We start from the raw sequence: 14,626 nt of genomic DNA on the forward strand, positions 1-14,626 counted from the left end.
AGAGTTGTGTTGCGCATAGAGAAATGTGAAAAGGGGTGTTTGATTTTCCTCTCACTTCCCCTAGTGTCACACTGAAATCAAAGGGAAGTTTAACTTAAGTGGAGTTAAGCTGTTACCTTCAGGTTCAGAATTCTGATCACACAGGGGCTGTATGCAGAAGTGTTCCCATTGACTGCCACTGAAACCACTGTGGTTTTACAGATGCAGTGTGCCATTTGTTTGTGTTCTGTGCAACATTGACATGTATGTGTACAGTAAAAAAGCTACTCAGAAGTAGTTTTGAAAAAAATATCCTAATTATTATTTATTTTTGAATGCATTTTGTTTCTTTCTTATGTAAGAAAATAGTCTTGCATTTTATGAAATATTCAAATATAAAATAGCAATTATTTGGTGTTCATATGAAGGGCCTGCTTTAAAAAGCAGTTTTACTATCTTTTGCTGTCTATTTTTTCTTTTTTTATTTCAGCTTTATTCATACGCATAGCTGCGTATTCATTATGGCATTTAAGGCTGTAAATGGGACTGAGTTTTCTAAGAATCATAAGAATCAAGATTTCTAAGCATCATAATTCTTACCATAACTAGCCTGTGCCTAAACACATACAACAGTACTTGGGCAGTAGCTTAGTGGAAGGTATGTAATGTATCATGTAAGGTTTCATGAGAAGAAGAAGCTTTCAAGAGAAATTTGGCTAAAGAGGGGAGAGAAGACACATTGTTCTCAAGGTACAATAGAGCTCAGAAGGCAAAAGTGGAAGAGACAAAAGGTAAAGCAAAGATTGAGCAGAATATAGGAGGAGAAAAAAAATTCAAGGCAGAGCAGATAGACCATAGAAGTCAATCATGAAATGGAAAAGAGGGATAAGCAAGGGTATGGGTAGAGAAAAAAATACTTTTGCAGAGTCAGAGAAGTAGAGGGAAGAAGGGTAGAAACTGAAAGTGACAGGACAGAAAAATGGTTAAGTGCAGAGTTTGTAGCAGGACTTCTGGATCTCTGAATCCACTGCCAATGATTGCTGTATTTGATTCTGTAGGTGTTTTGTATCTGTTTGGATAAGACGCTGAATTAAGCCTTTGTTTAATTGTGGACTAATACAGCTAAAAGGAATGGGACATGAAAAATGCCATTCAGGTGTGGCCAATGATTTCCTCCCTCTCCCTTGCTCTTTATGCTGCAGTTGACACATGTTTTTCTGATCGCTTGTAGAGTGACACAAGTAAGAACCCTGCCTCACTAACCATAAAGAATGTTTCATCCATGGACAGTGGACTGTGGATTTCCTGTGTAGCAGAGAACATTGTGGGAGAGGACCAAGCCTCTGCTGAGCTCACGGTATTCTGTACGTACACAGGCCTCCATACAGTTCCTGAGGCCAAACTGCATTGGCAGCAACTGTTTTGCGTATAAATATTTTTTGGGCATGCAGTTGTTGAAACAAAAGCTCTTCAGGCATATAAACTACCTAGTGCAGTTAATGCTGGGAGTATCCCAACCAGCAGGTGCTATATTTATCTTTTTCAGCCCTGTGTTTAGCAAAAAATCTATTTCTAAATGTTTTATCTTCCAGTTAGAATGATCCATAAGTAAAGGTCTGAAGTGCAAAATACTCAATGCCAGTGTCAGTGTGAGAAGGTTTGTAATGGTGTGTGTGTACGTAAACACTGTCTTAGGAATTAAGAAGTGTGAATGCATGAAAAGGCTTATAGAATTAATTATGATACTACAAATGTTTAAGTTCTTATTATCTAAAGCAACGACAGCAAAAAATAGCACACTTGCAACCACATTTGTGCTGCCAGATGTAAATTTATTTGTCATAGATTTGAATAATATACTTATTTGTCAGCGCCAAGGAAGGGGGAAGGGACGTGTAGCATCCCTTTAACTACATAGGCTTTAACTTCTTAGATCTAAGCTCCAGCCTGAATTCATTTTATATGAACTAAACAGCATGTTTTCACAAGTTGCAACCCTCTGTTTAATTGAAGATGGGAATGGAACGCTTTGTAGACGGCAAACTTTGTTCAGCATGTGCTCATGATAGAGTAAACTAGAAAAGTCACTGTGGATGTAGGTTTGTAGGTTGAAATTGGATATGTAATAGCTATGGGAAAAAATATAAGCTAGAAATATTTGAACAGTGTAAATGAGATTCTAAGCTTGGCACTGTTATGAGTAATAAAAGGGAGTATAACTAGATGAAATTGAATTCAGTTAAGAATAAATATCAAGGAAAATTTCCCAATAGTGAAATAATGGGCAAGGTGTTGGAATAATCTCCTGAGAGAAAGAGAACAAGTCTGTAAACTTGAGGCATTTAAAAGGTTTGAGCAAAGACTGAGAAAATACATAGTAGAAAATTGTTTTTCCCTGACAGAAGAATCCAGAGAATTAAGTCATCTGTTCTGGCTTTGATTCTGTGAGGAAAATAATATGAAGTTTGGATTCCTAGCTGAATATATTTCCAGTACTAATTGCCTTTGGCCAACTTTTCAAAATATTCTGATGTTCCTCCCTCTTTTTTTTCCTATACAGTTGCACCAAATATCACATTTATTGAATCTCCAACCCCGGACCACCACTGGTGTATTCCATTCACTGTGAAAGGGAACCCTAAGCCCACACTGCAGTGGTTCTATGAAGGGGCTATATTGAATGAGTCTGAATACATCTGTACTAAAATACATGTTATCAATCAAAGTGAATACCATGGCTGCCTTCAGCTGGACAATCCTACCCACCTGAATAATGGTGCTTATACCTTACTAGCAAAGAATGAGTATGGAGAGGATGAAAAACGGGTTGATGCTCATTTCATGTCAGTGCCTGGAGACGGTGAGTATAATTTTTTTTTCATGTTAACAATTGCAGATCGATGGGACTGTGGACACAGTGCTTCTGGCCAGTTTGGCTAGTTTGGAGGAAGCTTTTTATATGCTTTTTTTTTTTTTTCCTCTTCTCTGAATGACTGTCTTAAAGATTAGCTGAAAAAATAACGTTTTGCTTGAGCATTTTCTTCTTGTTTATTGCTTCTCAAGGGAGGCCATGCTAATGCTCTGTAAATCTTCCCTATGAGCAATCATCCAGTGCTAGATATGGCTAAGAAAAGGTTGCTGTTTCTGAAGTCTTTTCTCAGTCCTCAGTTCTCATCATGGAAAGCACTGAGTGCCAATTCAGCCACTCTATGGGTTTTCTGCACTGCCTACAAACGGAAGTAGGCCATGTATCCAAGAACATGGGCGATGCCCATCTACTGCCTTGTTGCAAAATCAATAATGCAGTCCAGTGAGTTCATGATAGTATGTTGTTCAAGACACCAGAGGGAGCTGGGAAGAAAACAAGTAGCACAGAGGCAGGATGGACAAGGTCTCAGGGCCTCACAGGCATTGCAAAGTCCAATTCCCATTCATTTCAATAGAGGGTTGGGAACCCACATGCCTAGGAATATTTATATTCAATATGGTTCCTGGTAAATATATGCATCTTCAATTGCTCAAAAGGTTCTGCCTCATGGCTCCTAATTCTCTGTGAGCAGGCTCAAGGTGGATTAACTCATAGAACTGCAGGGATTGTTGTGATTGATGTTCACTGTGGTTTGATCTTTTCCCACATCTTTAAAACCATATGTGAAGTGACTGTAAGAATAAGAACACATACATGTTAGCACATTGCTGTATGTGGAAAAAACTCTGAGTAGACCTTGCACAGCTGGAGTGGAAATAAAGGCATGTTTCTGCGCAAATAATTGCACAGTCATATCTGAAAATATGAGCATCTGTGTACCTTTGGCTTTTTAACCATGAGATATAAATAGCTGCCTTCTTTTTTGAAACAGCAGTGTGCAGTGCTAATGTTATCTAGTAGGAAAAAAGAAGTGAATATTTAAATTCTCACATATTGCAGGCTACAGGCAGTAAAAAAACAGCCTGAGTTTAACATTTTTCCCTATCAGCTCAGTCTGCTGTAGGGAGAGATGGAGGGTCTTTTGCTTTCTTACCCCTAGAAGGAGAAGGTGAAGAACTCATATAACCAGGCTTTATTTAGTGCTGCTGCCCTTAGTGCTCCTCTTCTGTTTTTTCTCTGTAATTCTTCCTTAAATAGACCCATTACAGAAACATGTCATGGTTTTGTCTACTGGCATCCTGTAATACTGCATTATAATGGTCCTATAGAACATTTCACCTCATGCATGTTCTGTGTACAGTGGAAGTTCTCTTACATCCTGATAATTTAATATGAACCTAGTTGCATTTTCTTAACAGAATACCAGTTCCTGTAATACATTCAGGTGAATTTATAGTTTTTTGTCTTTGATCCAAATCCCTTCTCCCCTATATACTGAAAATTTCCCAGTTGTGACCTTTTAAATCAGTAAATAGAACTGTAGGCATCCTCTAAATTAGAAAGAGTGCATTATTTATTTATTTATTTATTTATTCCATCCTCTTTACAGTCATAAGGAATGTAAATCTCCTAAAATAATTTCTCACAAAAATGCTATACATGAAATTGGACTATGTACAGACAGGATGTAACTGCACTAGAAATCAGCTCATGCATAATGGATTACGTCAAACCAGTCTTAAAAATTAACAGGGGAAATTGGTTGTCTACTTAGCCTCCTCAATATTGTTTTTATTTTTTTTCCCTATGAGAATCATGGCACTGAACTTCAGAAAACATCACAACTTTGTTGTCTCCTCCACTGAAGCTGGTATAAAAGCAAATATTCAGAAATCAGAATCCTCTGTGCATTGTATTCCAATTTTTGTTTTAAACTATTACTATTTAAAACATTGTCAGGCTTTTTCAAACCCTTAAAAGGCTTTCTCAGTGTTGTCGTTACTGTGTAGTTTCTTCTTCTGGCCCACATATTGTACAATGAAGCATAAAGATTAAGGCCCACACCCTGGTATTATGTACATTTCCATGCTTTCCTGACTGAATTAAATACCAGCCCTGATGTTTCATGGGGTGGGGTATACTCACTGAGCTTTAAACTGATTCTCTGGTTATTGCATCACTTACGGGCAAACGCTTGAAGGTAAAAACAAAAGAACAGAAAAAAAAACCACCTCACCTATAATCCATATGTCTATCTAGATTAAATACAAGTAAGTCTGAAGCATGTTCTGTCATCAGCAGTGTAATACTCGTCTTTCAAAGTTTCATGAAACATAATGACATGTTTTGTGCTAAGATGCTCTCAACTTCCAGCATGCTACTTGCAGAACATTTTTCACTGGTCCAAGGATGCAGGCATAAATGAGAGGAAACCATAAACCACAGTGAAATTTAGATTGAGTTACTGATAACACAATTAATGTTGTAAATTAGGACTTTCAACTAGATACGAAGGCCTGGAGGAATAAACTTCATATTCTGTTACCTAAATTTTTAGCTAGTTTTAGTCACTAATCTTCTTGGATTCATGTAAAGTTCTTCTTGCTGAGGATGACTTGATTATTTTAGATTACACTGCAGCAAACAGTAAGCAAGAAATTCTGGAGGCTGTTCTCATAGTTGATCCAAAACAGCTAATAAATGTGGGAGAGTTTTTTACCAATACTAAGTATTTTTAATTAAGCTTATTAATCTTCCAGCTCTGTACTCTAAACTTCAGCTGAAGGAATCCAAGTCACATACATCTTGTCAAATTAAAATATGTTAAATATGCCTTAGAAGTTGCATCTTGCTTGTGTGGCATAACAACAGGGGGTTGCTCTGCAGAAGTATGTTTTTGTATTGACTGTTCTGCTGCTGCTTTATTTTGAAATGTTAACTTTATGAAGAAAGAAGCAAGCAAACCAACTGTAGTTGATATAGCTTATAAAGATGAGTGAATAGGATAAGTCTCTTTATTTATGCAACAACCTGTTCTATCAGAGACCAAAACAACAATGCTGTTCTTTGTCTTGAAAAGAATTGTGTGTAAATGTGCAAAATGACTCTGGTGAAGTTTAATGTTAGAGTAGCTTCAACGGATGTTTTGTTGAGTAGATACATTTCTATGAATGGAATACTGATAGAAATTTGGTGGTTTTCCAGAATCTTATTTTTTGCAAATTTATTTGAAGTGGAGTATTTAGTTATATAAAAGGTATTTGAATGGAGTTTATGACTTTCTAGTTTATATCCCTGGCAGGAGTTAGGGTGTTAAACTAATCTGATTACTTTATTGCTATTCCAGTAAACAGTAACAAAAAAGTTGTCATTTAACTCAGGAGTAGATGCCCCAGCATATTTTTGTTGTTACTTTTTCCCTTGAGATTACAGAAGGTAAATTAGAATACTGTCTTTCAGCAGGTGGATGTTTATACTGGAAAAACTGAATCCATAAACTTTTATGGACAGAAAACCCTGGTCAGATGTTGCTTGAGGACAGTTATTACAAGTTTTCTTCACTTGTTATTTATTTCTGCAAATATACATAGCAGTTCTCATGGGGTCTATTAAACTCTGTCTCTGGATACTAGGATATCTTCAAATGCATTTAAAAATATACCTAATTATCTGCTGCTCTTCTGCAAATAGGTTGTAACTCTGTTTGGTATTTTAAGTACATATTCTCACACTGTTGACAGAAGCAGAAACAATGGTGTTCTGGTCATACTTCGCAGTGGCTTCATGGCAGTGTAATGCCTGGATTTGCTGCTATGGATTTACTGCCTAGTACTATAAACAATTAGACATTCTGAAGTTTGCTTAATCTTCAGAGATTTTAGCTATCTGTTAGTTTTATTTCCAAACCAACAAAGAGTTACAATATGAAAGATTTGATTAGGAGCCTACCACATAAGCTGTGCTATAAATACATTATAGACCACCATGAACGGGTATGTTGAAATACAACACAAGTATCTTTCAAAGTTCAAATAGTGCAATAATGCACTAATTTCAGTGGGAGTTGTGTGCATTACACTCACGTATGTGCTCAGCCTTACATATGTGCAGTAATTAGAAAAAGCTGCCACCTGGAACTAGTAAAATTCAGAAAAGTGTTGACTAGATGGGTACCCATTTGCTTGTGTAAAGGCTGGCTTCTGAAACATCTGGCTCTTCTGGTAAGAGTTCTGACTGTGTATCAGCTGTGCAGCTGGCTTTCAGAAGCAAATGAAATTGTGCTGCTTAGGTCATTGCTACCTCTAGCTCTTAACTTGCCAGCTCACATCTAAACTGGTTTGCTCTCACACTGACTTAATAGCAAAATTTTTGGACCAGGTAGAAGTCAGTGATTGTTAATGCTCACTGAAATCTGCTTCCACCTACAGTCAGGAAGAATTTTACCACTGATTTTTCAAGTTATTCAATAGTAATTGTTGTGCTTACTCCAGATACATGTTACTAACAGAAAGCAAAATTTTGACAGTTGGGAAATAGGCCTACCTTTCCCAGACCTAGTGCCAGTAGCTGTTTTACATGGAGCAAAATAATAACCGTTGGGATAGCTCTAACATTGCTGTAAATGTTATTTGGTAAACAGGTAATGTGATACATTGATGTTGCTTTGCACTTGCGTAGGTATCATTGCTATTGCAAATAACATGTCAACTCTGAGAATGATTCCTGAAGAAACTCTTACTCTTCCAGCATTTGCAATCTATTTACAAAGATTTTCTTTTTTTTCTCCATTTACAGGTAGTGGCCCAATTGTGGATCCAGATGTTTATGGTATATATTTGCTTTCCTTTTTCTTTTCTTTAATTATTGAAGTGAAGGAACTGAAACCATTAAAAGATTGACTGTCAGGCTCAGTTAAATTGAAATAGCACATATTATAACACAGTTATGAAAGGTACTTTGTATTTTTGGTTCTTCTCCTGCCTTGTATTATTTAAGGTACATGAGTGCAATATGACACTTTACTTACTCTGCTGCTTTTGAGTCACATTAGGAGAAGCATAAATCCACTGCTACTAATGGTTGCAGTTGATCCCGTAGGATGGCAGCTGTCTGATATAGCTCACAGAAATGAGATTTCATGAACCCTTTGGAGGCATTTCTAGGAGGAAAGAGAGTTGGTGATTTCTATTTATATAACTTAAATTTTTTAGGGATGATTCCATACTTGTTTTGACTCCAAAAATGTGCCCCTAAATCCCACTTAAAAATGAGGCTGGCACAAGTAAGTTTTCCTGTAGGCAATTTATTTTGCTCTGTCCACTCATTTGTACCTTTCCTTAATCTCTCTTGTGTAAGAAGACCATCAACTCAGTGGTAACTGACTGTGTGCCAGAAGATTTGATGACACACTCTTCGCATTAGTTTTTTTAGTTAGGCAAAATGTTTTGGTCTGTACCTAGTGAAAGCCAGTGTGCACTAGAATAGAGGCTACAGATTGAAAAGCAAAATACTTCCGGTATATTTCTGGTAAGTAGGAAAGTCCTAACCAACATACTCAAAAGCACCCTTTAACTTCCAGTAGAAGCTGGATTCTGTTTGGTGTACTTTTTATGTGGATGAAATGGCCCATGACTCAAGTTTCCTTAAGCTGATCTAAATGTTATTGCTTTGATTCCATTCCATGTCATTAAACTTTAGCAAATGTGCAATTGAAGCATCAGTTTGGTTTTAAGTGCTTAGAAATACTAAAGGATATCTTCCCCTCCCTCTTTTTCCATTTTTTTTTTTTTCTGGGGGCAGGGGAGGTGGGAAGGTGGTGACAGTTTACACAGTTTCTTACATTTGTTTATTATATAAGCCCTATGCACGAAGACTTTGATTCTGAGCTCTTTTCCAACGTCCTGATGTCTGGGTATGTTTCAAACCATGTGAGTGTTGTGTTTCAGTTGACTTGGGTAGGTTTCTGCTAAGATGCGCACTTTGAGTTGTGCTAGCAGATCACAGCCTGCAAGACGTAGTCCTGATGAAGGCAGGCTTCCTTTTCATTCGTGATTTTTTTTTTCTACTGTTTGAAACTGCCGTCTTTGATCTTTGTTTCAGTGACTCAGTACTCTCTTTGAGAAGCACTTCATAGTCCAGAGTGTTTCCCTGATTACTCCAAATTCAAAAGTCCAGTTAGTGAGCTGAACGAATGAGGCTGACTAGAAAGTGTAGGAGTTACTGCTCTTGTTTGGAGAACCACTGCCTGCATGGCTGTCAGTGGGACCCCTGGGATGTGCTTCCCCTCCAGACACTGAGCACTTTTCAGACTGCTCTGTGCTAACCTGTTTACCCACAACTTGGATTATGTAGGAAGGGGGATTTAAAGCACACACATGCCCTGACCCCACCTGCAGTCTTCCTTCTAAAATGCATTTTCAGAGCCCCATGCTAGTCACGTTGTGAATGTGCCTAGTGCAAAGGCAGCATCAGAGGGCTTGATTCTGCAGGGCCCTGGAACTAGCTGTGTGTCTGTCAGTCTGTTGGCTACCAGTAAAGTTAAAGGGAGCTGCAAGGTACTTCCCTGTAAGTGCTGGGGTGCCACAGGGCTGGGGCTCCCCATGGGGTTCCATCATGGCAGGGCCTGACAGCTGGGGCTGTCCAACCACCCCAGCCAGGAGCAGGGCAGCGAGGGGACACCAGGGGAGCCCCAGCTCCAGCGCTGGGCACTGCCCTGGGGTGGAGGCCATGCCACAGGCCTGGAAGTGGAGCGTGGCTGGGCAGGGCCAGGCTGTGAGGAGATGGAGACAGAAGAGATGGAGGGACAGGGACCCAAAGCTCCAGTACTCCTTTGTGTGGAGCAAAGTTTCACTAGCTGGGTAGGGTCTGTCCCTTGGGAGTTGACCATCAGAGTCCTGTACTCCATGTGAGGTGGGAATCCTGGCTGCACAGAGCATTGCCTGCTACAATGCGGCACACTTGCTAGTGCCTCCAGCTCACCTCTGTGGCACCTCTTGGAACAGGCAGGGAGGGAAGGCTGTCTTGGCCCCATCTGGGAAGTAACAGCGAAATGAAGTGACTCACGTGGGGCTGAGCAAGAAATCAGGTGCAAAGTCAGCTTCTTCATCTCTGAGTTCACATCTTTGTATCATGCTGCTTCTTCTAATGTGATAGTGAACATGAGAGAGACCACATGCCCCCTATCAGCCATCCCCACAGAGAACTGTGCAGAGTGACCCACCAGTGCTGCTGTGACTCTGCGCTTGTCTGTGTCCCAGCCACCATGTGCCTTGATTGTGAAATGGCTGCAAAATACTGCACAGACTCAGCTGCTATTCCCTGCAGTCAGTATGGCCACAGGTGGCTGCATGAGGTATGCAGCACTGGAGAACTTGCCCCTGAAGCAATACTAGTCCCACATAGCGTGAGTCAAGAGGCGTGACTGTCTGTATCAGAGTGCTCAGTATCTGTGTCAGGATTTCATAGTGAAATGAACAGGCATTTGTTTAACCCAGAATCGCTGGTTTGGCTGAATAGCTGTTGCATATGTTTTCCTTTCCTGGCTCACCCATTTCAAGAGGCTTTGAAGATCTGGCACCAGTTCAAATGCAAGCACTTCACAGTTATACAAAGGGGAATGGCAATGCACCAGTGTACCAGCGTGGCCTACTTTAGCTCTTGCCCATTTTGATTAAAAGTGCATTCAGAGGATTCACAGACCAGACGTGAACCACTCTGCTTAGCTCTCATTAGTCTATCAGGTGTGATTTCCAGTACTTTTGTAGAGACGTGAGCATAAATAGAATTGCAAATAGCATTGGCTTTTGCCCACCACTATATTTACAGGTAAAATTAAGAGCAAAAAATTTTCTTCTTCAAAGTTTGTATTACAGAGCCAGAGCAGTAAAGGCTCTAAATACTTCTTTTCTATAGTGATCTTTAAAATACAATTAATATAGGGTTGGTCAAAACTATATTTATGAGACTTGTCACAGCTAATTGTAAAGGAAACCAAATCTTGTAGGTTGAGGTACTTCAGGAAGAAGCAAGCTCTTCCTGAGAATGAATGAAGCAGAAGCCACTTCTGTGGCACAGCCTGCAGTCACAGTGATGGATGGTCTGCACAGCACCTTGTTCAAATGTCCAGGCTACTTATGCAGGTGACCCATTCAGGACAGGTTTGTGCTGCCCAGATTAAGGAGTGCTGTACATTTGCCTCTTGCTACTGTTACAGCTTTGCTGCATAGGATGATACAGATGTAGAGATGCAGTGCTGAGTCAAAGAACTGAAATGGTAAAAGACCAGGAAATTAAATTTGGTTTCTCAGGAAACCTTTGTATACTTAATATGTATATTGGCTTGAAAGAGTCCTGTCCTTCAGCAGGCATGGTATAGAGCCAAAATAAACTACCTGACTGTACTGACTGGAGCACTGGAGCCAAAGGTAGCTGTGTAGCTTCTTCATATACCAAAAAATCTGCAGTCTGCCAAGTGCTTTGCAGCAAGCAAATGTGTTCATGCATGCATGAAGATCAAAAGCCCAGTGCAACTTACTGCTAGCATTGCCAGCTGAGCTGTCCAAACTGGCCTCAGGAGCTAAAGAAGATAAACCCTCTGAGGTGCAGGCTCTCCCTGCCCTTGCTCAGCAGCAGCTCTGTGGTTGGTATAGTTCCTGACTCTGTAAGTAGTGAGAGCTATGCCTCTGCACTCTGCCTTTTTAGATTCATAGTTAAAATTTAAACTGTAGGATTATGGCACTGATTTTAATTGAAAAGTGTAAAGAAATATGCAGTTAATTGCAAATATAAATTACAGTGCTGGAGGTGCATTTTGCTGTAGATACGGTTATAGCCCCTTTTTGTTACTTTCACCTGCACACATTACAGTTGTAAAACTGGAACATTATGTATTTTTCCAGATGCAATCATAAAATATATGAATTTTAAATATAATTTTAATGTATGTTTCTCTAAATTCATAGTATACTATTTAATTATTTTAATCTCATATGAATAATTTTCACAGTAAATCATGGACTATAGTTATGTGTGTTTCATTTTTAAATAATGATAAATAATTAAACCGTGTTCATTCTTTTTATAGAATAGTTCTGAATTCAGCCCTGCATATATATCAGTGGAATTATTTTGATGAATCAAATTAATCAAATTTCTTCATATTATCTCACTTAATTTTTTAAACGTTTACTTGTATGATGGTTTATGGTGCTCCTGTAACCTCTGTGCACACAACAGTATTTTTTATTATTTTTTAAATGAAGAAAACCAGGTATTTTACTTTTGATAGTAATAAAAGTAGCTACAAACCCATCTGCCAAGCTCTTCACAGCTAAACAAAAGTGCCCAAGCTAATTGCTAAGACTGTCCTATATTTGGCTGAATACAAGGCTGGAGAAGTTCAGTGTAGAGGGCAGTCTTTCATTTTTAATGTGAAGTCAGAAGCACATAAAAATAGCATCCATAAAAATGGATGGAGTTCTTATTTAACTCTAGTTTTTCCAGTAGAGATACAAATTATGGCATAGATGCCTTCTATTTTCAAGTCTGTCAGTCACAACACATTTGATTATCTATCCGCCGCAGGGATTCACCCCTAAATGTTGCAGCTACATTAGCAATTATTTATAGTTTCCAAGGAGCTTAGAGCCCTGAAAGTTGTTAGTGGCCTTACTGACTTAGAGAGCAGAAATAATAAAGACAAACGTTTCCCCTCTAAGGTTACAAAATTATAAAAGCAACCCTTTTTCCTTCCTAAGAGTATGAAACCACGCCTAATGATCTTGGAGACACCACAAATAACAGTAATCAAATAACTTCTACGGATGTTTCCAACAAAGACAATGAAGATAGCATCACTGTAAGTATATACATTGTTTCCTGATCTGTAATCTTGGCAGACATTCTGGCTATAGAGTTCACAAAGCTGCAGAGATTGTAATAGGATCCTGAGCTACTAGAACACCACAGCTATTACTGTTCTGTGATCAAAACTCAGGAAAAAAAAGGGCAAAAAGAAAATCAAGGCTTCTGCTCTTGTCCTCCCCATGTGTTTTTGAAGAGTGAATCACTTTTTTGTACAAGTAAAATTGCTAGTTATTTTGTGTCCTACTTTTCAAAACAACTAACTGTAATGTTTTAGCCTAAGACTTTTCTTCTAATTTTAGCCAAGAAGAACAATTTTTTTATTTACAAAACAAAGACATCCAAGGTAAATTTTTAGATTGCTGTTTGAATTCCATCCTGGAGTCAGCTGCTCCTTATAGAGAGGATGTGCTGCAATGAATTCTCAAATTATAATTGTATCCATTAGAGATATGATTTCATACTGTGTGGAGACCTCATAGCAGCCTTTCAATGTCTGAACAGGGCCTATAAGGTTGCTGGGGAGGGACTCTTCATTAGAAACTGTAGTGATAGGACAAGGGATAACAAGGGAAATTTAGATTGGCTATAAGGAAGAAGTTCTTTACTGTGAGGGTGGTGAGGCACTGGAATGGGATGCCCAGGGAAGTTGTGAATGCTCCATCCCTGGTGGTGTTCAAGGCCAGGTTGGACAGAGTCTTGGGTGACATGGTTTAGTGTGAGGTGTCCCTGTCCATGGCAGGGGTGCTGGAACCTGATGATCTAAAGGTTATCTCCAACCCTAACTATTCTATGATTCTATTATTCTATGTAGGTTTTTAATCTAATAATTTGCACTAGATTTTAGTATAGGTAGGTGAATTGGTGGGCCCCTTCTTTGCATCCTTGCCTCTCATGTTTTCCAATACTGAATTGTTGAAAACCAGTAATGGGTGGCTAGCCTGGCTGATACTGCAGTGTTCCTGCACCAGTGACTCTGTAAAGCAGCAGGCAGTGGAGCATGTGTGCTTTTGTGAACCAGAGAGCAGACTTTGAGTTGGGACACTCTGCTAAAACTTTGGGAGGATCCCAGGCAATCTTTTCTCATTGGATAATAGAATCTTTGTATGTCTGAGGTTGGAAGTTACCTCTGGAAATCCTCTGGTCCAGTGCCTTCTGATTAAAACAGGTCCAGCAAGGTTGCTCAGGGCTGTGTCCACTCTCTTTATGATATCTCCAGAGATGGAGATTCCACAGCCATTGTGGGCTGTTCTGGTGTTCAACCACCCTCACATTAAATTTATTTTTTCCCCAAGTGCTTTTCTTACATACCAGTCTGCTGGAAGGGTGATGTGCACTTCCTCCCACCTGCTTTGAATGTGTAGGATGTTGTAAAAATTGTTCTCAGAGGTGTCTGAATCTGTGCTCTCTGCAGGGTAGAAGAAACCTCAACAAGTGGCTCTTTTCTGTATTTTTTGATCTAAGTGCGAATGTTTTCCAGTTGAAACAAATCTCTTTACCTAACTGGGTTAATCTGGATGCATGCTGAATGTCTTTGAAGGTCAATCATGAAAACAAAACAAGACAAATCTGTTTGTGCCCTCTTTTAGGTGTATGTCGTGGTGGGAATTGCAGCACTGGTGTGCACAGGCTTAGTAATAATGCTTATTATTCTGAAGTTCGGAAGGCACTCCAAGTTTGGGATGAAAGGTAAGCAGGGTTCTTTTTATACCTTCCAGAATTGTTATGGGTTGTATGGGCTGATACTATAGGTTTCTGCACTAGAGAGCAGCCAAAATTACTAGATATATGCCTTTGTATTTAGTGTTTATTCATCAGGTAAGCAAGGACGGGGGCACATATAAGGCAGAGTGTAAAATTTTGGATCAAACTCTTCTGCTTTGCTTTTTTTTTAATATGAGAAATCCCATTTCCCTC

At 39.2% G+C, this 14,626-nt stretch overlaps 1 protein-coding gene across 3 annotated transcripts in view; it reads left to right on the top strand.

Moving 5' to 3' along the window:
- NTRK2 (neurotrophic receptor tyrosine kinase 2) overlaps positions 1 to 14,626 on the top strand; it is a 203,130-nt gene that overhangs the window by 44,959 nt on the left and 143,545 nt on the right. For all 3 annotated transcript variants that reach the window (XM_034072840.1, XM_034072838.1, XM_034072839.1), the window contains exons 7-11: positions 1,211 to 1,343; positions 2,540 to 2,839; positions 7,643 to 7,675; positions 12,604 to 12,704; positions 14,299 to 14,398. In XM_034072840.1, the coding sequence (XP_033928731.1) occupies positions 1,211 to 1,343; positions 2,540 to 2,839; positions 7,643 to 7,675; positions 12,604 to 12,704; positions 14,299 to 14,398 (667 nt within the window). The remainder of the gene's footprint in view (positions 1 to 1,210; positions 1,344 to 2,539; positions 2,840 to 7,642; positions 7,676 to 12,603; positions 12,705 to 14,298; positions 14,399 to 14,626) is intronic.

Source organism: Melopsittacus undulatus, chromosome Z (assembly GCF_012275295.1).
Source record: "Melopsittacus undulatus isolate bMelUnd1 chromosome Z, bMelUnd1.mat.Z, whole genome shotgun sequence".
NCBI classification, from domain to species: domain Eukaryota; kingdom Metazoa; phylum Chordata; class Aves; order Psittaciformes; family Psittaculidae; genus Melopsittacus; species Melopsittacus undulatus.